General features: G+C 40.2%; 1 protein-coding gene across 1 annotated transcript; it reads left to right on the top strand.

The window, feature by feature from the left end:
- Positions 1-754: 754 nt before the first annotated feature.
- Positions 755-11,779, top strand: LOC119175956 (hexosaminidase D). The gene is made up of 2 exons (XM_037427026.2): positions 755-980; positions 9,911-11,779. The coding sequence occupies exon 2, from the start codon at positions 9,923-9,925 to the stop codon at positions 11,591-11,593; it is 1,671 nt and encodes a 556-aa protein (XP_037282923.2). The 5' UTR covers positions 755-980; positions 9,911-9,922; the 3' UTR covers positions 11,594-11,779.
- Positions 11,780-15,142: the final 3,363 nt, after the last annotated feature.

The raw sequence follows: 15,142 nt of genomic DNA, 5'->3' as shown, positions 1-15,142 counted from the left end.
TATATATATATATATATATATATATATATATATATATATATATATATATATATATATATATATATATATATATATATATATATATATATATATATGTATATCCGCCTCAACTCGGTAGTTCCTTAGGACGTGAATAAAGTTAGTTGACTGAGTCATCCTTCCCTTTCCTTTTTTTTTTTTTTTGTCTCTGCACACTACGAAAATCGTGACATATTATCGCACTATTTTTTTTAATCTTTGAGGTACTCGCGCACCCCTGCTGGAATGTCGAAGGGTGAACGCGCTTAGAGCCAGGAAAGTATTCTGTGATCAAGAGCTTTCAGTTGGAAAGTTTTGTGTGAAGACCAACTGAATAAATCGCTTACATTGACACACCAATCCTCGCCCAGTGAGAGGATCTACCAGTAATAGAACTAACGAACTTCGGACAATTAGTTTCATACAAGGTTCAGCCCTCGTAATCGCTTCCTGGCATAATGCAAACGAACCTAGACGAGGCAATTTATCGCGAGCGAGAACACCGAACGCAACTTCAAAAATGCGCGCGCTTTGCAATTTAGTCACGTGCCATTTGTGATCATGTGGATTTGTTGCGCAGTCACGCACACGTTTCGCCGGTTTGTCTAGACCGTCCAGGCAGACCTGGCGCCTAGCTGGGCACATCTGCCAAACGCACCATTGAGAAATGCACGGTGGTCATCATCATCACACGCGCCTTGCAAGGCAGCGTGTGTGAGTTTTTTCTGTGGTATGATTGCGCATCATTCGTGACGCACAAACACCTTCCGTGAAATGCCTACGTTACGTGCTGCATGGCCAAGCAGGCGTCGTGAGGTGCCCGAAATCGCAGTAGAAGGGACGCAGTATCACTGCCATTAAGCAGAAATATTGCCATCCAGTGGCTTGACGACGTCGAGAAATGAGCGCGTAGGCACAGCCACACACAACCAAGTGATGCGCTTCGTCACCACGGACAAATCGTACGTATCTCTCTGCTTGGCCGCATCTCATGCCGCGATCTCTATCAGACGTGTTATTGTTATAGCGAGCTGGTTTATTTCCGCATCCGCCTGCGTTGGTAGCCTTCGACCTTCGTGCTTTTTCCGGACAGCGACGCTGCCACGCTGTGGTGGAATAAAACGCGCTTACTACACAAGCGCGCACAAGTGTCTTGCAAACACTGCCGAATATCGCATGTGAATGAATGCGAACAGCCGTATCAGGATGTGAACTGGCAAGCTGGTTTAACAATTTTATGGATGATTCGAGTTTGATACAACTGCAACGAGAACACACACTTCGTACTGATGTTGCCCGGACGTCGACACCGCCAGGATTTATCATCCTGGGGTTTATGAACGAGGTCCTCGAGGTAGAGAAAGACACTAGTAGCCTTGTAAACTCCTAGGAATCATTCAGTGCTCAAATATTGAATGTGGTCTCCCAGGGGCCTCTTGTCAATGAGTACATTAACGAGATAAATTTATCTACAAATGACACCAGTTTAATTCTATTGGGAAATTCAGCCACTGACTCAGTAACAAGAGGTAATCAGGCATAAATTGTGTTAACGAAAGCCACTTAAAATTTATCTATAGAGCAGAATTGTTTTTACCACACGAAATGAGCAAAATGACATGAGCTAGTGATATTAACCAGGACACTGTAAATATACTGTCAGCATCAAATGAAATTTGAACAATGACGAGCATTAGCAATGGTATTGTGCGTACCATCCAACAATCACCACTGACCTGCACAAAATGGGAGTGCTACGTGCCTGTCAATGGTGATGACTGAACGACATGCACTGTACCATTTCGTATGCTTGCTGCTGTTTGTATTTCAGTTGACTCTGATAGTACTATGGCATATGGGAGGACCACATAAACCACATGACTAATAAGTTCAAACCATGACTACTATTTTTGAAAATTTCTTGCTTCTATCAGCATGATTTTTTGCACTGCACTTCATTATAATCAGATATGAATTGCATTGCTTGTTTTACAAACCACCACTGATGAAAATACTAAGCTTGTTATGTTGCAAAAGCTTGAAAGCTGTGTAATATGTGACATGGCCTACCTATTTGACAACACTGGTCTTTTTAAAACATGCAGTATTATTCAACAAAGTTTCATGCACCTTTGCTATTTGTGCCTGAAAGTGCAAACTCTGCCTAGGTTATGACAGTCGTGATGTGCTAGAAACTAGCCAGACTCAAAGCCAACAAGACAAAATATACCCAAAACGTGAAGACTGGAACATTAAGTGTCATTTTAATCATGGAAAATAAATGCCATGCTTTTTGCTACCCGCATAGCTAAATGCATTTAACAGTGAACAACTTTTTGATATTGAAGATATTTCATTGGAGTGATTTGCAAAGTGTACCACTGGCAAAGACATTTCTTGTAAACTCGTCATTGCATAAAAAAAATCTACTTTTGTCGATTGCTTTTAGTAGTTAATGTATAAGAAGTGTTGTTTGCACAACTTCTTATGTGTGTTATACGTATGTATGTTTGTCACGGTGCATTATATGTAAAGTACCATGTACTTTGTTAATGCAATAGCATTAAAGAGCCTTTTTAGCAGTGTCGGCATTGATGCTGGCGACGGTGACAGCGTCGTTGATTGTGAGCGAAAAACAATCTTGTCCGTGACCAAAAAATTGAAAAAGGTGCAAGTGAAATAAATAATAAATTACTTTGGATTTGAGTCAGCATTGAACCCAGGCCATCTGCATGGCAAGCAGCTGTTCTACTACAGAGCCGCACTATTTCTTGAAACTGCTTAAAAAAAAAAAAAACACTATACAAACGTCATGTCGTGCAAGGAGTCTCCTTAATGCATGTAGTATTGTGTGTCAGAAGTGTAGTGCCACACCAGACATCAAAACATGTGAATAGTGCGAGTGAATATTTTAAAAGTGCACCCATTACAAAGGGCTCAGACATTTTATCATCATCAGCAGCAGCGAAATAAAGTGAAAAGTTGCATTGATTTGTGTGTTGCCTTACATATGCATAGTGGGCCCATTGCTGATTTGCAAAATGAATAATTGTGGGATAGTGGGCACTTAGCAACTGTACTTGCAGTTGGCATTCTAGGATACTTTGAAACATCCAATATGTTACGCGCACAGTCATTCATTTTCTTATGGCATGGTTGAAACATTCACCAAAAAACAAAGCCAGGCTGGCATTTGGAAGGGCATTGTGCACAAGACGCGACTTAGCTATCGCGCTCTATTCTTGAAGGCGAAGCTCAAGTATCCTCCAAGTTTGTTTTTTCTTCTGTGTCCTCTGGACCGTCACAGTGACATTGTGTGCGTATCGTGTGGCCTGGTTCTGTCAAGCTGTTTGTGTAGCATTTTCCTCTGTCCCTGTATATTACATACATGGTGGGTGAAAATCAAGAATTGTTTATAAATTTTCTAATACCTTTATACCACGCAATTTTTATAACATGATAAAGCATTTTGTTTCTATGGTTGGGAATTTGTTGTGTGTTGTTGAAATTTTGAATAGGTAACCGAAGCTCAAGTTTGCGGAGCGATGACAACAGCGCGCCTGGCCCTGACGGCGAGCTCTGAAAAACTTGAGAAATGCGAGAGAGGTCGTAGGCGAGTCGGTGTGTTCCGCCGAAATGAGAGCACATGCGACTTGCGCGCAACGCGTTCTGCAGTTGGTGCGGGGAACTTAGGCACCGTGCCGTTAGCTTGGCACGCTAAAATGAGGTGCTCGCTGTGCGAAGTTGCCATTCCGCGATGGAACAAGCAGCGCCGCGGAAGCGTCGGCAAGGTCTGAAGTATTGTTGTGTTGTTGGCTGCCACAACAATGCAGACAACACCAAGGGACGCTCTCCCCGTGTAAAGCTGTATCAGTTTCCTAGCAAGTGAAAGCCGACGAACACAGCCACGTTCACGAAAGATGGAGCAAACACGACACGAGAGCCGGAGGGAAAAAAAAAAAAAAAAAAAAAAAAAAAAAAAAAAACGAGGCGAGCACTTCAACTCGACTCGCTGTGGTTAAACTTAAGCTTTCTGCTTGGTGACGAGGTAAGCGGGTCATGCTCCCACGGCATAGAGGACATGGCTTTAAAACTTCTTGGACATTTTAATGCCATGACTGTATAACTTTAGCTGTTATTTACTTTTTTAGCACGCCGCGAACGTTTGCTCGTGACAGTACACAGCTGCTACTGCTATGTACCTGATTAAACAACAATTATATGGTTTCCATAAACGTCAACGCAGCACATCGATAGAGTACGCAGCTTTATGTCGGCAGAGTGAGATTTACCTCGAGGCATACGTCGTACACGGGATTATCACGGAGGACCTGCATTTCGCAGAGACTCGGCATCCTCGTCTTTCGTTGTCGACTCCACATGATAAACTTGACTTTCGAGCTTTACTCCTTTTGTAAGATTCCCTTCTTGGAAGTGCTTGTCCAGCTCAGAGATCTTTATGAAGCCGCACTGTAGGCGGTACATTGCGAAGTGACTCAAACGCAGTGTGCGCTCTTTGCACGAGCACATAAGTGAGTGGCAGTGCATTGGCGGGAACGTAAAACGGCCCCACCGTGGTGGTCTAGTGGCTAAGGTACTCGGCTGCTGACCCGCAGGTCGCGGGTTCAAATCCCGGTTGCGGCGGCTGCATTTCCGATGGAGGCGGAAATGTAGGCCCGTGTGTTCAGATTTGGGTGCACGTTAAAAGAACCCTAGGTGATCGAAATTTCCGGAGCCCTCAACTACAACGTCTCTCACAATCATATAGTGGTTTTGGGACGTTAAACCCCACACATCATCATCATCAGGAATGTAAAACGTGCAATATACATCCCTGATTTATAATTTTTTACCAAAGATGGCACTGTCTGGCCAGAGTGGCAGCGCCATCATGCATTGCTTTGGCTTCCTATAAGCACCATTATTCATTAATGTTCTTGTTTTTGTAAATGAGTGGAGGTGTTGGTATCAGACGGCTGCAAAGAGTCCTGTGTTGTGTTTGGAAAAACTTGCTATTCGCATTTCGAATTCATAAAGAGCTTTTTGTATTGTGCGATGAATTTGCTCGGCCCACCGTAATGAAGATGTTGCTGAGCGTTGGTGGCTCCTTGCAGTTCATGTAGGGAGCCATGACGTACGTTCCTACCAGCATCATGAGAAATTTGTGCCAAATAATTATATATATATATATATATATATATATATATATATATATATATATATATATATATATATATATAGGTTATTTTACCTTAAGTGTCCCAGACGTGGTGCTTGACCATCACAGATCCTGCCAATGAAATATAAAATTTACACCTTTTTCGTATACGCGATGGAGCATTGCGGCCAAACATTTTTGCTCGAAAAAAATTTTCAAGACCGTGGCGCCCCCTCAAAGTTCGCTTGCTTTTGATAAAATGTGCACAATAGGAATTTGTATATAAAATTTATATTTGTTTGTGGAACTTCAAAACAGTGCTTGCTCTACTAAAGGGGTTCTGTTTAGATGTGCTGCTAAACTGTTCTGAAATTTTTGCGTTTACCTACCAGCTAGGCCTCAAATCAAACCACAAAAATTTTCAAAGTTCGCCATTTTTCCCTAAGCTAGGTGGAACTTTCTCTAAGCTATGTTAGTATTACTGTGGTTTTTAGAAAAGTTTATTTTTGTACAAAAATGTTTGTGGGTGAAATAGAGTTCAAATCTTCCCAAAAAAAATTTTGGAAATTGGCAAAAATATGCAATTTGTCCCCTATTTGACCGTATTTTTCATACTGATGCGGTCCAAGAAAAAATTCTTTAATGGGGCGTTCGATAGATCACTTCATCGTTAAGTAATGAAGAAAGTCTAATCAAGTCATTTTTTGTTTTAAGAAAAAAAAATTCTGAAGTTGGTTCTCATAACGCAGCCTGCATTCCTTTGTTGCCACTTTACCGCAAAGCACATGGTCGCCCTTTAGACTGACACTCGTCGCAGGAAGTGGAAAGGTGCGAGATGTATGTCAGCGGCTTGTGAGTGATTGAAAGTCTTGTTGCTTTGATGTCAAGGTTACGAGTATTGAGTTCGCTTTATGATGTGAGCTTGCTTTGCGTGCACATTGGGTAGTATGAAAGCCATGCAGCAGCTTGCAGTATCGTTGGCATATTGTGCTACAGGACTGTCTGCACAACTAGTAAACAGAGACCGAGACTAATAAAGCGCACTGTGTGCACATTCTCTTACACTGGTTGTGCAGACATCCCTACAGCACATGGGCCAATGATACTGCAAGCTGCTGCATGGCTTCTATACTTCCCAATGGGCACGCAAAGCAAGCTCACATCATAAAGCGAGCTCAATACTCGTAGCTTTGACATTAAAGCAACACGACTTTCGACCATGTGCTTTGCAGTGAAGTGGAAACAAAGGAATGCAGGCTGCGTTCTGAGGGCCAACTTCAAAAATTATCTTATTTCTTAAAACAAAAAATTTGATTAGACTTTCTTCATTACTTACCATGAAGGGATTTATGAAACGCCGCCTCATGAGAATTTTTTCTTAGATCACATCAGTACGAAAAATGCAGGCATATATTGGACAAATAGCATATTTTTGCTAACTTTAAAATTTTTAGGGGGAAGATTTGAAGTTTACTTCACCCTTAATAATTTTTGCACCAAAATAAACTATCCTAAAAACGACAATAATATTAATATTGTTTAGAGAGAGTTTCAGCTAGCATAGGAAAAAATGGCGAACTTTGCTAAATGCAAAAAAAAGTCTCACATGTACCATTTTTACCAAGCAGCAAAAAAAAAAAAAAAAACATGAAATAAGTGATTAGTGTATTTGCGTGTCATTTTCGTCTTGGTCTCGATCAACTTTGGTTTCAGTGAATGAAATCGATTGCAGCCATGACTCGCCAGCTCCATAGCAGTGGTAGGCCGATAGGTTTGTGGTGGTTTCTTGGCTTGCACTAGCTGAAACTTGCACCGTAATACATGCCAGTTGGCCAATGTGGGTTAAAGAACTGCCACCAACCTGTAGGCTACCACTGCTACGGAGCCAGCGAGTCGCGGCCGCAGCTGAAGTCATGGTTGAGAGCAGCATGAATGCACTAGTCACATTTTTTTCGTTTTATTTCATGCACTTTCTTTACAACTTGCAAAAAATGGCACATGTGAGACTTTCTTTATTGCAAATAATACAATGGTAGTTTCTTAAGATGCTCTTGAACTTTGTAAATTTCATTTGTTGCCCAAATTCAATATTTAGCAGTTTAGTTAAATAATCCTAATTAATGAAATAATTTATTTCAAGACAAAAAATTGTCTGTAGTGCACAAGATGGCTTTCATAAATATGCAACTCATCTTACAAGCATGCCCGTAACATAGCATGTTTTAACCCTACAAGTTAGCTGGGACAGTCGGTACATAGTCACATACGAGGTGTAAGAAATGTAATGAGACTGAGTTTGTACTAACCGAAGTTTTCAGTTTTTATCAAACAACAGTGTTATCCCCCTTAAGGTAGTTCCCTGGGACAGATGTACACTGGTGGAGTTATTCCCACTCTTGATAGCAGTGCTGGAACTCTTCAACTTGTATAACTTTTAACTGGTCAGTCACAGTCTTTTGAATGTTCTCCGCAGTTCTAAAAATGACGTTCTTTTAGGTCATGTTTCAATTTAAAAAAAAAAGGAAAAAAGAAAAAAAGACTCAAATCAGGTGAATAGGGAGTTTAAGAACCACAGTAACAACTTTTGAGGTAAAAAATTCACTGATATAGATAGCCCTGTAACACGGTGCATCGTCACAATGAAGCATCCTATTTTCTGCAATGTCTTCATGAGCGAGGCTCATTTTCAACATTTTCTAGGTGTTTTGAAAATGGCTTGTGCCAATGGAAAACTTGTGCTCTTGATGAGCAGTGTTTATACACACTTGTTTGAAATTTTCTAAAGCCATACTCGTGGATTCACCAACTTTAACACAAAACTTCATAGCAGAACGCTGCTCTAAGTTCCCATGCTCTATTTATTTAATACCCAGCCAAAACGCAACTCCACTTATGACACTGTCAAAACTACTGTGTTAGCTCTACAAAGTTGTAACTTGGGCTGAGGAAGTGGAAGGATTAAGAAACTGATCTAGCACAGGCCGTAAGACACAACGTTGCCAGATTGTTTGTAGTGTTACCAGTCTCGTTACTATTCTAACATACCTCGCTCATGAGTAATTCTATGCCAAGTGTCCCAGCAATGGGCTTGCACATCACAGATTTTTCTGATAAAATGCGTGTCTTTTCCTCCAACACAGGAAAGGTAGTATTATGGCAAAACATCTTTTTTTGAAAACAAATTTTCATCACCGTGCCACTTTCTCAAGAGTTTGTTTGCTTTTGTTGAAATTTGCCTTTTAGCAAAATGTACATAAAATCTATTTCTGTGTGATGAGCTTACAAACTGTGTTTGCACTGCTACAGAGGTTCTGTTAATCTAATTCTGAAATATTTGTGTTCACTGCTAGCTGTGCATTTTCAGAAACAATGAAAATCTTGAAAGCTCGCAATTTTATTTTAAGCTAACTCACTCTCTCCCTAGCCATTATATATATCAGTACAGTTTTCAGTGAGCAATATTTTTGTACTAAAATGTTAGGTTTGAAATAGATTTTACATCTTTCAAAAAAAATGTGAAAACGTAAAAAATATGCTATTTGCTGTATATGTGGTCGTATTTTTTCTACTGATGCGGTCCAAGTAAAAATTCTGATGATGCGGCATTTGATGAAAAACTTCACTGTTAAGTAATGGAGAAAGTTTAATAGATTTACGTGACAATGTGCGTTAGGTTTAGGTTAGCGGGCCCTATGGTAAATAGGGATGGTAGAGAGCAGCTAACGGTATCATTGGCACTTGGTGGGGCTCTCTGCACATCCAGTATACAAACAACCGATAGAAATAATGGACATTTTATACACTTTTTTTTTTGTATACTAGTTGTGCCGATGGCCCTGTAATACAATATGCCCAGAAATACCCTAAGCTGTTCTCCGGTGTCCATACTTCGCATTGGGACAGCCAAGCAAGCTCGCATTGTTATACGAATTCATTACTTGTGTAACCTTGACATCAAAGTCACAAGATTTTCTCTGGTTTCGCCTTTTTTTTTTTAAATGATCTCAAGTCTATTTCACTACTACACCTTTTTGTACAAAAATAAACCTTACTGAAAACTATACTGATACTATTAAGGTTTGCTAGGGAGAGTGAAAGTTTAGCGTAAAGTTGTGAACAATAAAAATGTTTCTTGTTTTTGAGAATGCATAGCTTTTTCCTTTAGTACAAATACATTGTCCCATTAGCTACAGTTGAACAAAACCTATCAAACTTTCATTTGGTGCCACAGTCGTGAAAGTTTATTCAAGTGAAAATGTTCTGCCATAGAAAAAAAGCACAAATTTTATGAGTGAAACCTGCCATGTGCGAGCGCCACGGCTGGGACACTTGGCAGGGAAAGACCCATGCATGCATGTGTATGTGTAAGTGAGGGAGAGAGGGGGTTGATCCTTTCCTCTTATTTTTGAAACAGTTGATACACCAGTGATGGTAACTTCTTTTGCTGACCTTTTGTGGTCAGTGTGGTCTGAGTATCTTCCTTAAATTTTTACATAAACTAAGGTCGTAGTTTATCTGTTAACTGGGATCTACTTGAGTGTGTTGTCCATGATATGCTGTTGTTGAATTCACAAGTGAAAACCAACTGTCCCAGCAGCGCACTCTACTAAGGCTGTCATGTTTGCCCAGTTAAAGTAGCTGTAACATATAGAACATTTAATGTATCCATTTGAAGGACGTTTATCATTTAATGTATTTTGAGTGGGACTGAATGACTCATCTTTTTTTCTGCAGGCTGCAGTTTGAATGACCTTCAAGCTGGAACACCCTTGTGCCATGGCTCCACCGAAGATGCGCCTTTTGAAGCTAATTGCTGTTGTCATTGTGATAGCATTCCTTATACTTTACTGGCAGAGCACCAAGACAGTTGACAGGACACCTGTTGAAGCAGTGCAGTGGGTGGCTGATGTGCTTACTAATCCACCATCCACATTGGCTTCAACTCATAGAAGCTTTCAAGAGAGCCTACGATTGCCACCAATCCAGTTTGATGAGCGCATAGTGCATTTTGACCTAAAAGGTGCACCACCTAAGCTTGAATACTATGATGCAGTGTTTCCCCTGCTGCGCAAGCTCGGTGCCACTGGACTTCTAATGGAGTACGAAGACATGTTCCCTTACACAGGCATGCTCAGCTCTCTTGCGGCTAGTAATGCCTACAGCGAAGCCGACATAGCCCATATCTTGTCTGTTGCTCGTGCCAATCATCTGCAGGTGATTCCACTGGTGCAAACATTTGGCCACCTTGAGTTTGCACTAAAGTTGCAAGAATTTTCAGACCTTCGAGAAGTGAGCCATAGTCCTCAAGCACTATGTCCCTCACTGAATGAATCTTTTGCCCTAGTAAAAGCTATGCTTGACCAAGTCCTCCATTTGCATCCTAATTCTCAGTATTTGCATATTGGTTGTGATGAGGTTTACTCATTAGGTCAGTGCAGTCGCTGTGAGAGGCACATGAATGTGGCAAACATCACAAAAGATAGGCTTTTCTTGGAGCATGTAGAGAAGGTTGTAGCTCATGTGACTCAACATGGGGTTCGTCCTATTATGTGGGATGACATGCTGCGAAGCATTGATGCTGATGAGGTACAGCAGTGGGGTGCTGCTAACCCAGTAGACCTCATGGTCTGGCAGTACTCTCGTAATATATCTAAATATATTGAAGACCAGCACTGGCTGAAGTATGGCCGTTACCAAGGGATCTGGATAGCAAGTGCTTTTAAGGGGGCTACAGGTCCAAAGCAGTTGCTTCCAGACATCAAATACCATTTACAAAACCATCATTCTTGGATGGAAACACTTAATAACCACCGGGAACTGCTAAATGTTCGGGGTATTGCACTGACAGGGTGGCAGCGGTATGACCACTTTGCTACACTTTGTGAGCTTTTTCCAGCAAGCATGCCATCTTTGGCGACAAACTTAATCTACTTGCAGCATGGGTGTATTGACGAAATGCAGCTGTCTCAAATTAAGGAACACTTGCAGTGCAATAGGCAGCTGCCTATTTTTGATAATAGCGAAAACACCCACTTGCTCTTTTGTCAGTTCCCGGGTGCAAAGGTGCTTACAGGAATCCAGCAGCTGGTGACATTGTACAACCAAAAGAAAGTGATGGAAAAAAACAGTCATTATGTTGGATGGCTAGACAGTTATAATGTTCGGCTGTCATTTGTTAGTCCTGATCACATTCTTGAAGCAACCAAAAACCTCACTGAGCTACTGAGCACATCTAAGCATCTGCACAAGTTCTTGGGCGATGCACTGTCGCAAGTGTATGATGTGCATACTGTGGTAGAGTGGATAGGTACGTTCCTTGATCCTTTGCATGCTGAGCTCACGCTGCTTGAGCAGCGAGTCCAGCGGCTGCTTAATTATAGTATATGGCCTAGAAGAGCATTACAACAGACAAGGTGAATTATAATCAAAATATGTGAGTAGCTGTCACATGCTAAGTTAAGAAAAGGTCAGCAGTCGATAAAGCATAGGAATTGCAATCTATTCTTAACAACTGGTTTATTTACAAGCATGAACCACACATAGGAGGCCACTATTCATTTGTACAGGGCTTTTTTTGATAGCAATACAGATGCTATGTTAGGCTCCTGTCGTTTTTGTCTATGAATCTACGTCGAGATAAAAATAGTTGGCTGAAGCTAGAGCGAAGAAGAAGAAGTTAATTTGCAAGAACTCTTTAAATAACTTTCAGATATTGACTATAGGACAGTTTATATTACAGAGTTCTAGTCCGTGACAGTTTATTGCTTAGGCATATTTTTAAATATGTCAAAAGTTGTAGGTGACTTGAGATATTCATCATTGAATTTTAGAGCCGATACTGAAAGTATCTGTAATCAACATGCAGCAACCGTGGCTGCTCTGTTGTGTTGGATAGAAACTGCCCCTGACTAGGTCAGAAGAAGTTCCAGTTATATTGTTTCAGTGATGTCAGCCTTGAAAATTGACTCCAAATATCTCATTTTACATGCAACTGTTGTAATTGTAAAAAATTGGTATGCCGTAAATCGTGACGTTTTGCAATTCTTTTACATACACTACTGCCCTCAGATTGATAATAAAAAAAAGAACTTACAGGTGTTTGTTAATTAGTCACTTCACTGTTACTTTATCTAAGGAAAGGTGTTTCTGGTTGAATGTAGTGTTCGTGTAAAAAAGAGAGCAGCCTGGTTATCATAACATCTTTTAATGAAAAATGGTTATGGTTTGAAAAAAATAAATACACTGTAAATATGTATTGTAAAAATAAATGCGCACGCACATGCATATACACACATACACACACACAAACTACAACCCTGAATATCACAAAATTTTCACTAGAGGTACTTTGATTTTTGCTAATACCAGTTCACACAGTTGCTTCTATATTCGTCTTCTCTGGACCAAAATAAAGTTTTAATCACCATCATCATCATGCTCACTGGAACACACTTCATCCTGCAGGTACAGTTTAGCATGTTTACACAATATTTGTAATTTAAGGTACTAATCACTGAAGATATACACTAGAGAAGAAAAGCATCAGCTCATTTAAATGTGTTGGCCAACAGCACTTCATAAAAATAACTTAAACTTGATGCGATATAGTGTAAAACTGGGCATTAGATGGCTTCTCTTGTATTATTAATAAAATCAAGACTGTCAAGCTGGAAACTCGTACCTTTTAATTAACTGCCAGAAACTTGGGAATGTAGGGCTTAGTACAAAGCAGTCTTCGTGGGTGCCTTTTAGTTCTGTTTTATTTTTCTATTTTGCTACAAACTAAATATGAATGACATCTTTTGCATACACATACACTTGGAGGACCAGACATTTGGAAGAAATTATGGAGGATAATCTTTTTGTTTAATCTACATGTAAAAAAAAGATTAATGGAAATGTAAGTGGACAGAAAGATAACTTGTTGCATGTGAGATCCGAAATGCCATCTGCTACATTATGCATGTGGTTCTTTGTCATTTATGCTACTAAAGTGCCATCTTTGCACTGACTTTCTATGGGTTTTGTGTACACCCACGGGAAAAGATTAGCCCTTGGAGCATTAGGCAGCATTGCTCATGACCACAAAAAGAAGCTAACAACAAATTGAGATCTTTGAATTCCTGTATTCTTTGTGCTATCTACATAAGTAATCCATCCCATGATCTTTTTGTTCACACTCCTCATTGTTTTGTGGGCACATATTGTTGCAAGCTGTACTCTTTGGCACCATCTGTTCCTCTGCCACAATGTAGGTTTCTTTTGTAGATACATGATCACAGCACCTTGCCGATTTCTATAGTAGCTTAACATTGTTGTGCTAGCATGGTGAAAAGCCGTATCTTCAAGATGCAAGTAGTCAAACTCGTAATTAGATATACAGATTTAGCTTCCACTGTGTATGTTCTTGTGTATCCAGCCTGTGAAGTTTTTTTTATTGCTGTTTTTAATTGTATCCACCATTTCACTTTTGCTCATAGATCAGGGAACTCGGCATGTATCTGCATGTGATATGTCCACAATGCACCTGCTTGTGGCTGACATATTGCCCTTTCAAGTTTTTGCCTTTTTCTGCAGTTGCCTTAGCTTTAATTAATTTCCAATTCCTGAAGCTCCGCGGTATGTCTCACTGTGAGCTACCTGCCAAGATTGTGGCACTGTTTCAGGCTTTTATGTTTATATAAAATTGAAGAAATAGATGAACTAAAATGAGCACAACAGGATGCAGTGCTTCTGTGACCTTTGTTGATGTCTGTGTTTTTTTTTTTTTCATGCTTTCGTTCAAAAATGAGTGCGTTCCAATGTCCAACCTCACAATAGTCCATAGTATGCTTTATTGTATTGCCCAAACACTTGTAAACATCTTTCGTGGTGGAAATTTTGCTATTGACATAACCCGCTTTTTTTTTCTCTTTTTTTCTGTTTTTCTCTTGTCATCGTGACGAGGCTATGAATTTTGTGCAGTCGATTTTACATTTAGTTTGGTTGTGGTTTTTAATAGCTAGTGAGCAACAAAGCTTAATGCTACGCATTTTAGAGTTTTGTCAAGTTGTCTGCTTTGGTACTCTCTTGTCTGGAACAGTTGTAATTGCTTGTATAGACTACTTCAATAATGTGCATTGGTCTGTTATATATATATATGGGATATGGCACAATGGGAGCGTTGTCAACAAGGATAAATATATTTATTTCCCAACAGTTTCAGAAGGGGTCCTCCCTTCATCAGGGGATGAGTTATAGGGAGGACCCCTCCCGAAATTTTGGGAAATATATATTTATCCTTGTTGACAATGCTCCCGTTATGCCATATCCTATACCTTCACGAAGGCTAACTACTAGCCCATTAAATTATTACTCCCAGTGTGTGTATATATATATATTATACAGAAAGAAGCATAATTCACACAACGAACGTTTCGGCACAGTTTAGTCCGACTGTTCGGCCGTGGGGCCGGCCTTCATCTGGGACGAAGGCCGGTCCTATGGCCGAAACGTCGAACTAAACTGTGCTGAAACGTTCGTTGTGTGAATTACGCTTCTTTCTACACTATCAGAGCCAGCGTGATACTGCTTATAGCCCTTATATATATATATATATATATATGTGACATGTGCTGTCGAGTCTGCTTTTAAGCATTAAGCATGCAATGTCACATTGATGGGCCTTCTTTTATAGGTATTTTTTCCTATTGCCCTTTACATGCTGGAATAACAAATGAAAAAAAAACAGCACATTATGATACAATTTGTTGAGCATGCACCAAGATGTGTTATCTCTGGTTATGTTCCATGGGCTGTGGTGCCTTCCTCAGTGATCTTGGCCATCGAAGCTGAGGAAGCCATGATGGTCAGTAAGCCATAAATAGAAGAAATATTTGTGTAGTGGCTTTGAATGATATATGCAGGTAATTTTACTGTACTTCTGTAGTGACCTTTGAATGGAAGGCCTGACCTACTAGTACTCAC

Source organism: Rhipicephalus microplus, chromosome X, assembly GCF_043290135.1.
Source record: "Rhipicephalus microplus isolate Deutch F79 chromosome X, USDA_Rmic, whole genome shotgun sequence".
NCBI classification, from domain to species: domain Eukaryota; kingdom Metazoa; phylum Arthropoda; class Arachnida; order Ixodida; family Ixodidae; genus Rhipicephalus; species Rhipicephalus microplus.
The sequence above is the reverse complement of the archived record's forward strand: the minus strand, read 5'-3'. Positions and strand labels throughout refer to the sequence as shown.